The sequence below is a fragment of the Sinocyclocheilus anshuiensis genome, unplaced genomic scaffold, assembly GCF_001515605.1.
Source record: "Sinocyclocheilus anshuiensis isolate Anshui unplaced genomic scaffold, SAMN03320099.WGS_v1.1 scaffold1444, whole genome shotgun sequence".
Taxonomy (NCBI): domain Eukaryota; kingdom Metazoa; phylum Chordata; class Actinopteri; order Cypriniformes; family Cyprinidae; genus Sinocyclocheilus; species Sinocyclocheilus anshuiensis.
This window is the reverse complement of record NW_015546092.1, coordinates 104,918-114,292: the sequence shown is the minus strand read 5'-3', so window position 1 is coordinate 114,292 and position 9,375 is coordinate 104,918. Positions and strand designations below refer to the sequence as shown.

General features: G+C 36.7%; 2 protein-coding genes across 2 annotated transcripts in view; one reads left to right on the top strand and one right to left on the bottom strand.

The window, feature by feature from the left end:
• The window catches only part of LOC107700106 (periodic tryptophan protein 2 homolog), a 21,532-nt gene extending 15,346 nt beyond the window's left edge, over positions 1-6,186 (top strand). The window contains exons 15-21 of the mRNA XM_016501635.1: positions 1,424-1,571; positions 3,059-3,167; positions 3,304-3,369; positions 3,514-3,732; positions 3,829-3,979; positions 4,805-4,879; positions 4,964-6,186. Of these exons, the coding sequence (XP_016357121.1) occupies positions 1,424-1,571; positions 3,059-3,167; positions 3,304-3,369; positions 3,514-3,732; positions 3,829-3,979; positions 4,805-4,879; positions 4,964-5,141 (946 nt within the window). The 3' untranslated portion in view covers positions 5,142-6,186. The remainder of the gene's footprint in view (positions 1-1,423; positions 1,572-3,058; positions 3,168-3,303; positions 3,370-3,513; positions 3,733-3,828; positions 3,980-4,804; positions 4,880-4,963) is intronic.
• A 106-nt stretch (positions 6,187-6,292) lies between these two features.
• LOC107700100 (nicotinamide N-methyltransferase) lies at positions 6,293-9,071 on the bottom strand. Its single transcript, XM_016501622.1, has 3 exons — positions 8,789-9,071; positions 8,496-8,703; positions 6,293-7,832 (listed from the first exon to the last, which is right to left on the bottom strand). The coding sequence occupies exons 1-3, from the start codon at positions 8,946-8,948 to the stop codon at positions 7,406-7,408; spliced, it is 795 nt and encodes a 264-aa protein (XP_016357108.1). The 5' UTR covers positions 8,949-9,071; the 3' UTR covers positions 6,293-7,405.
• Between the last annotated feature and the right edge of the window lie 304 nt (positions 9,072-9,375).

Below are 9,375 nucleotides of genomic sequence, written 5' to 3'. Positions count from 1 at the left end.
TTTGACTGTGCTTGATTGGCCAGCCAACATGCCTGACCTGAAGCCCATATGGAATCTATGGGATATTTTCAAGAGAAAGATGAGAAACATTCGATCCGAGCTGAAGGCTCAATAGTGTCTCAGCAGTGCCACAGGCTGATCGCTTCCATGCCACACCTCACTGATGCTGTCATTTGTGCTAAAGGAGCCCCGATCAAGTGTTGAGTGCATAAATGAACATACTTTAAAGAACTTGAACTTTTCTGTTTTGCAAATCCTTTTTTTGATTGATCTTAGGAAATATTCTAATATTTTGAGATACTGGATTTTTGACTTTCATGAGCTGTAAGCTCTAATCATCAAAATTAAAACAAAAACTTTTGAATTGTTTTACTTTACATGTAATGAATCTAAAATATATGAAAAGTTCACTTTTTGAAACGAGTTAGAAAAAAAATTAACTTTTTCACAATATTCAAATTTTTTAAATGCACCTGTATATACACACACAAACACACATACATATATATATGTACACTGTGGTGGCCAAAATTATTAGAACACAAGTATTTTCACCAGCTAAAAAATGGTTTTAAGTCAGTTATTTCTATCTTTTGCTGTAGTTTGTCAGTAGGAAATATCGGTTAACATTTTCCAAACATTTTGCCATTAATTGTAATAATCCAGTAAGACTTTTGTTTGCACAAGGAGTCTGACAACAGCCAGTGCTCCACACAGAGATCTGATCTCTGAAGAAACGGAACAAATGGAGACAGACTAAATCCAGAAGAACTGTGGCAACGTCTCCAAGATGCTTCAAGAAACCTACCTGCAAAGCTACCTGAAAAACAATGTGCAAGAAAAAGCTGAAAAAGCTGCTTTAAACGCAAAGGATGGTCACACCAAATCTTGATTTAATTTCGTTAATATAAGTTAATTGATAAAGAAAATCTATTTATGACATTATTTTTGACAGCATCCACATTTTACAGCATTTTTACACAAGTGCCTAAAACTTTTAGCAGTACTGTAGCTTTGCAGGTAGGTTTCTTGAAGCATCCAGAGAGCTTCAGTTTTAATATTAGGCCTGTAGTAATATTGTTGAAGTATATATATAAAGCAAGTACTGAAGTAAATATTGTTGCTAGAATGATTTTATTCACTGTAATGGATTTATGATAATAAACAGATTTTAAAATGCTTTTTTATGCATTTTATGTCCTTATTTATATGTATGTGGTGAACTTTTTGTGCCTAATTATTAGCTTATGTGACAAGTAGCCGTGTAGTAAGTGGGATAATGTACAGTACATAAACTCTTATCGGTTATTTTGTAAAACAACTGGCTGGATTTACATTACCCCCAGTAAACCTAATTTACCCTGCTGAACGTAGATGTGTGAGAAATGACATTAATCACTTATTTCCTCTAATTGATTTGCAGGTCTTTCACCTCCTTGTGCTACTCAGCAGATGGTGAATCAATCCTTGCAGGTGGGCAGTCAAAGTTTGTGTGCATTTATAACATCAAGGAACATGTTCTGATGAAGAAGTTTGAGATCTCCTGTAATCTCTCTCTGGATGCTATGGAGGTACACACACTTACTAAACAAATGTACTTGTTTGTATTCACTGCATATAGAGACGTTAAAAAGTATGACACAAAACTTCCCATTTTGATAATGGTAAAAGGATTTCTTCATACCATATTGTATTCTAATAATTTACTTATTAAACGGGTTGTGAACTGATCTTGACATATAAAAGGTGCTAAAAAAATCTAGAAGTATATCGTACTTTTCAGAACTCAAAACATCATTAGTCCAAAAATTGCTTTTACTGAAATCAAGCTCCCAAAATTACTTATTTTCTACTTTGAGTTTTTATTGCAAAATAGAGGTAACACAAATCAACACCTACTACTTCTTCATCGCCTCTTTGACCCACCTGTTGACGCTTTAGTGAATTGACAGGCATGAGAAATGCCACATGATCACTGGACTAAAGCTAATATTACTTTTCAAACGATCCTAATATTAGGAATGTGTCTCTTTATTTTTAACCATGTAAAGCATTATTTGGTCATTTCATTGTGGATTATTTGGTATTTGGCAGGTGTGGCAAAATGCTATGTTCAGGCCCTGGATGTTAGTATTTGTGTAGAAATTGAGTTGTAGTGGCGAGATCATTGCTTTCATGTATACTCAATAGTCATGACTGTGATCAGCTGCAGTTCTCAGACCTGCAACCTTTGATGCAATAAAAGTAGATCTAAACATAATGCTGTAATCAACATTTTTCATGATTAGTTTATCTTGGCAGCTCTAATAGTGTAACATGGTACAAGTTCCACATACTTATTTCATATGCAGAGATTTAAGCCAGTCACATCAGTGGGTGTTAACATTGAAGTCTTAAAGGGATAGTTCACCCAAAAATGAAAATTGTCATTAATTACTCACCCTCATGTCGTTCCAAACTTGTAAGACCTCCGTTCATCTTCGGAACACAAATTAAGATAATTTTGATGCATTCCGAGAGCTCTCTGACCCTCCCATAGAGAGCAAGGATCCTCATACTGATCTGAACTTAAACAACGTATCCGCGTACATACGTTGCATGCGTTTACATATGTGATACTCTCCAAAATGGCGCTATAGGGTGGCGCGGAGGAGACGAATTGTTGAATAAAGTCATTATTTTTGTTTTCTTTGCGCACAAAGTATTCTCGTAGCTGTATAACATTACGGTTGAACCACTGATGGTCACATGGACTATTTTACCGATGTCCTTGCTACGTTTCTGAGCCTTGATCGTGTAAGGACCCTTGCTGTCTATGGGAGGGTCAGAGAGCTCTCAGAATGCATCAAAAATATCTTAATTTGTGTTCCGAAGATGAAAATCATACTAACATTGTACGTGCACCTAAGGAAACATAAAATAGAAAAATGCAGTTCACGACCCCTTTGAAATGTAGTTTTCTATTTTTTTATAAGCATGCAATATTCATTGAATTAGCATTTCATAATTCTTGTACTCTAGCTTATGAAGTAATCCTGCCATGTTCTTCTTTTCTCAGGAGTTCCTCGACAGGCGTAAGATGACAGAGTTTGGTAGTCTCTCTTTAGTGGATGAAGGCACAGGGGATGGAGACGGAGTGGAGCTCAGTCTTCCTGGAGTCAAGAGAGGTGAATCCACATAGTAAACCTGCCAATCAGTGTAGCTGAGCATTTTGTTTTTAAGTGCTTTGAATGTATTATTGCATATATAATATATACTGGCTTTTGCATGCAGCTCTCATGCCTGTCTCTCTTCATCTGTCAGGTGATATGAGCTCCAGACGCTTTAAACCAGAGATCCGTGTTGGCTCTCTCTGCTTTTCACCTACCGGTAGAGTTTTTGTCTTTACAGCACAACACACAGATAGAGATTTCAGTATAATTAACTATTCAAAATCATGTTTATCCAGACTTCCTAATATTTTTATTGAATATGGAACGGAATGAGGATGTTTTGAACTACTTCTCCATTCAGGGCGCAGCTGGGCGACAGCTTCCACCGAAGGGTTGCTGATCTACTCTCTTGACGCCTCACTGGTGTTTGACCCCTATGATCTAGACATGGATGTCACGCCGGCAAGCATACGGCAGCAGGTGAAGAAAAAAGAGTGGGCATCGGCCATTTTGCTGTCTTTTCGGCTAAATGAAATGGCACTCAAAAGAGAGGTTCTGGAGGCGGTTCCTTATGACCAAAGTATGTTCCCTTCTAAAATGGTCAAATATATTCTTGTCATGTTGAAAATACATAATTTTGTTGTCATTCTTTTCCTATTATTGTTTGACATTTCAGTTACAGTGGTATGTAGCTCACTGCCGGATGTGTATGTGGATAAACTTCTGAACTTTGTGGCCTCAACATTGGAAAAGTCCAACCACCTGCAGTTCTACCTCAGCTGGGCTCAGTGTCTGCTCACCCTACATGGACAAAAGCTCAAGAACCGGTAAGCAGCATAGCTCTTTTCACAATGACTCACACTGGTTTTAAGCTGTTGTGTTCTTAAGCTATATTTCCTCTCCTTAAATTGTCCATTTTTGCACTTAAATTGGAAATTTGGCACAAATAATATGCATAGAGACGGAATAAGCTGTTACATCACATTATCATCCCATTGTTTATAGGGTTTTGCAAAAATTGCACCTAAAAAAAAAAAAAAAAGTAAAGTTTTATCTCCTGAAGGTGATCGATAGTTTAAACGCCTCATTTCAATCTAGCGTAGCGTTAGTTCTGGCAGGTCATGTTAGTCAAGCTCGCATTAGCTGATCCCCATCAACCTATGGGAATACGACACCTATCTAAGCATTCATATATAAGGTCCCTCAGTATTATCAGCAGATTTTGCATTGCTCAATAGCTAATTACCCTTCTCCATCCCCAACTCCTCCTCTGTCAGTCAGGATTCAGCCTTCTGATTCTCCTTTGAATCAGACTAATTCTAAAATGTGTACATAACAGTATTGAACTTTAACGATATCTGCAATACATTTATGTTGGTTCTGTTCTGTTTACCCTGGGGGGGTTATCGCTGCTCTCCCTGCTCTCATCCATGCTAGGCTGCATGGATGCACGGGGAGTTCTTGCCCAGAACAGAACCATACCGCCAATCCAAACTGTATGCTAATTGTCAATCATCTTTGACGATAGTGGTCCTGACAGAACAGCTGTTTTCCATGCAGAAAAGAAAGGAAAAATGTTTCATGTCCTATTTTGCAGAATTTTATCTGTTGTTGGTGAGCTCTGTAAGACTGTTTATGTGTCTCATTTTCAGATCTGGAGCTGTATTGCCTACTGTACAGCAGCTACTGAAGAGCATCCAAAGACACAGTGATGATCTGTCCAAACTGTAAGCTTGACAGAATTCTAAAAAGGAAACGGTGGTAGTTTTTCTTTCTGGATTAATTTTAAATATAACTTGTTTTCTTTCTAGTTGTGACTGGAACATTTATAACATTCGTTACGCTGCTGCTCTGTCTAAACAGAGAGGGATGAAAAGAACAGCAGCAGAATCCCTCAGTGATGAAGAGGAGGAAGAGGAGGAGGTGGCAATGGACTCCGGAGGTGATGAGGAGAATATAATGAATGAGTCTATAATAGTAGAAATCTGATCATGAACACTTCAACTGAAACATAACAGAGCCAGGTCAGGACTTGGACAAGCAGCAGTTATTGTGCAGGTTTATGTATTTTGTCAGTGTAAACATGGACGGACAGCACCTACAAACTTGTTAGAAATGACATGACACAGTTTAGATTTTAAATATAAAAAATTAACATTGGCTCATCTGTTAATAAACGTGTTGTTTCTACTTGTACGATGAAAGATGTGGAAGCTTGTTTCTGCAAAGTAATAAAAAAAAGGTAATCGCAACTGTTTTCAAAATTCTGATGTTTTCCTTGCAATTCTGAATTTACATCTCACAATGCTGACTTTTTGTCTTGCAGATGCTATTTTACAATTGCAAGGGATAAAAGTCACAATTGTGTTTAATCGTCATGGAAATTAGCTTCTACAGAAAGCTGATTTTTGTTTTATTATAGAGAAAATGTTGATTTAAATACAGAAACGGTGTTCATGGAGTTTGTTTCATTGGCTTGTTTTCAAATAGAAATAGGCCGCCACAGCTTCTTTACATGCCTAATAATGCTGTCATTGAGCTCAGTGTTTCTCAAAGGATATCTGTTATGATATATGTCCCATTTGGCAGCAGCAGCTGTCATGCCAGGCTGCATGGCAGACTGACCATAATATTTGCATAGAATTGTATGCACAGTATTGTTTCCATAATGTATGCTTTAAATTTGCTGTGCAACAGGATGGTGCTTGAAACATCAATCATTTCCATAACCATCTCACATTGCTGAGGATTACTGAGTCTCTATCAGTGGGTCTTTTTACATTAGTGGTCTATAAGGGCTGCACAAGAAGGGATGAGTGGGGTAAGTTGTCCCACTAGGCATAGAGAGATTAAACGGCTAACCCCAAAGCATACTGGGAGAAATGATTCAATTAATAATCTTCATGATCTTGTGCATGGGCATTTCACCACCAAGTATTAAACTTTACACCGTGAAAAATGCAGACAGCTGTATATGATTAGCCCTTTGGAATATATGGTCACATGACAAATAGTCACCCTGTTAATCTACTATCTTACCCCATTCACTTATATCACAAAAATTAAACAGTGCATTTAATTCAAGATATAGTGAAATTAAGTAGTCAATTCAGAGTAGAACGTTTGAATCAAACTATCAGACTAAAGATGTTTTAGTATCTTATATTGAATGTTCAGTGACTTTTGAATGACTTCACAAGTCTCCTTAAAGGGATAGTTCACACAAAAATCTCACCCTCATGTTCTAAAGCCCATATGGAACACGAAATGTGAGCTTTTGAACAATGTCTTGGCCACTGGTTTCGATATTTTTAAACTGAATAAGGACTCGGGCTAAAAAAAATTCAGGTTTCCAAAGCCATATTCTATGAGGAATGCTTGCTGAAAACAACTTCTGTTCATGAGAGAAGTAGTGATTAAGTTGGAACTTTTTAGTGAATCGTTTGATCCACAAAACCAGCCTAAAATAAGAATATACATAAAAATAAAAATAAATTAAAATGAACAGCAATCGTTTAATCTTGGCGGGAACAAAAACTTGCTCTAACACTAAATGAAAACAAACAGCAATCACTTAATCTGTAATATATAATGGGGTCAAGCAGGCCATAAAGTATTATAATCAATGAATGACTAAGCATTTGTGTTGAAGTCTATGAGAGTCACAAATTTGTGCTACAGAGCAAGAACCAATCATTTGCATTTATTTGTTTTAATTTTCCATTTGGAACACTTGCTCCGATATAAAACAGATTGTTTCATGATATGGAGTCATACTGTACAATACTATACAAGCTTGGTCTTGGTTTATTTCCTTTGTGGTGTTATTTGTTTCACATACGTTGTGGCTTTGCAGGTATTAAAATGGTTCATAGTGAGGAAAGTTTGGATGAAATATTCCCCAAGTGCACGGACGAAGCTCTCTTTTGCATTGTTTGTGTAAAGAATGTAATTCATGAAATAGAGTTCATAGTAATGTTTATTACTTCAAAAATCGTATTATTAAAAAAGACGTGAACATTTTAAGTAAAATAATTTTCTTTTTATGATCTATCTTTTAAATCCTCACATTATAAAACACATTAAAAGTTTCAAGAGTTATACATTCCATGTTCATCTAAAATGCCAAATCTTCTACAGTGGATTTATTAATAAGCAGAAAAATCCTGGGCTATAAAAGGGTTTATTTTGGTGTGCTCTAGCTTTAAATACAACTGTTTTGCTGTATTATATAAATCCCTCTATTTGCGCTTTCACTCAGAGGGTTTTCTAGCTACAAGATGAAAAACGGCCTCAAAGTCAGACACAGAGTTTTTCTCTTGGTCTTCTGCAGGCAGTATATTAAACTCCTGGATTGAGAGGCCTGAACCACTGAGTGCTTCTTCAATATTATCCTGACTCAGTCCAAGACAAGAAAAGAGCTGTTCATCCACCTTGTAGAAGCTCTCACCCAGAACACCTATCATGACCAAAAGTCCACCAGGACGCAGAAGTTTGGTCAGCCCATGTAGAGAACGACAGTATGTTTGAAAGTCTTTACACGCTGCTTCCAGACACAGAGATGTTATGACACAGTCAGCTGGTTCCAGTGTGTGTGGATAAAATGGATTCTCCAACCGGACATCACATTTTAAAACTTTCTTGACTCGTTGCTTCAGTGTAGCCTCCAAATCAGACGGGCTGCCATAGTTCAAAGATTAATTGAAAGATAAATCATTTAGAACAAAATACAAGAAATGTTTTAGGAACTTAGTGTATAAAAATGTATGCTCTGTCATATTAATAAATGGGTGTTTCCTCAACTTTACAGTTTTACCAGGAGCTTGCATTTTAATTCAAAGTTTAGAATGTAACGTAATTTGCGTCTCACTCATTTCATTCTACCAGAGGAATGTATGATATATAATGGAAATGACACTGTTCTGAAAAAGGGGCAATTTTCCTTTGTCATACAATGCTACTAAGCGATTAAACCTGACAGTGTTTTTCTAGTCAACAAGGCCGATAGTATGTAAGCCCATTTCCGACACGAAAAAAACGTATATTAACAATAAATATAAATATAAACAATAAATTATATAAACTCTATATAATACAATAAGCAGAGAAATTGAAGTTGTAATATGTCAACTGTAATGTGTAAATGTGAGTAAAACTGTAAACTCAGAATTCAGAGGGGAGGAAAAAAAGTAAAAAATGCAAGATGTAAATTTAGAATTCTGAAGGAAGACGTGAAAATGCGCAGTTACCCTTTTAAAATGTGTTTATTTTCTTTCCGTGGCGGAAATAGCCTACCATAGTCTACTTTAAGAAACACAATATACAATATAGAAATATAATTACCTTCTCCCCTCCAGTTCACAAACGTACTGCAACATAGGTTTCCAATCTAAACTCCCCTCTTGATTTTTCAGCCATTTTTCAATTTCTCTACGATTGTTATTTGCAAAATCAGACAGCACAATCTCGTCATAATGTTCGCACGCACTCAAGACGCTGTGGATAGATGGTCCACTGCCTACATCGATCAGCCGCTTGCCTTTATGCTCTCCTTTAAAACAAACATTTGTGTAAAAAATTATTTAGGAAAAATTGAACATCTAGACCGAGCGATTCGATTGACAGGGATTGCTTACCCGCCGAGAAAACTCTGCTAAGGCATCTCAAAACGAAAGTAAGGAAATTCTTCTCGTCAGCGTGACCGCTAGGGCAGGAATAAAAATTCTTCACATAAACTCGCGAGTCAAAATGCCCCTCATAGAACTCGCCCTCGGTGAAGGTCGTGAATTCACTCATAATTACAACAAGGTATTGTATGTTACGTATATAACTTAAAATAAACAACGACTGCTGTAGATAATACGTTACTGTAAGAGCAAACTAGTACTGTCCTTACTAACAGCGAAGGCGCAAATGTGGTTTCCACTTTCCAGACTTGGGCAACCTAATCACGTGAATTCGAAATATACCGTATCGACCCGAATATAAGACAATGTTTTTTCTTGGAAATACATCTGAAAAAACGCGGTCGTCTTATATTCAGGGTCTAGACTTTGACATGTCAATAATACACCCACAACAATAGGTGGAGCCAAATACGCATAAAACGAGTGTGCCATTAAATACGTAATGTAATGTGTTGTAAGGATCGCGAGTAAAAACAAAAGAAAAGGAAAACCTTACAGCTGCATAATCCGTGTATCATTCGATCATTCGTTTTTTG

Excerpts from the sequence above, each read along its gene's own strand:
- LOC107700100 (XM_016501622.1), bottom strand. The coding sequence starts at position 8,948 with ATGAGTGAATTCACGACCTTCACCGAGGGCGAGTTCTATGAGGGGCAT. Across the intron at positions 8,704-8,788 it reads TAGCAGAGTTTTCTCGGCGG|GAGAGCATAAAGGCAAGCGG; the intron begins GTAAGCAATCCC and ends TTTGTTTTAAAG. Across the intron at positions 7,833-8,495 it reads TGTGAACTGGAGGGGAGAAG|CCCGTCTGATTTGGAGGCTA; the intron begins GTAATTATATTT and ends GAACTATGGCAG.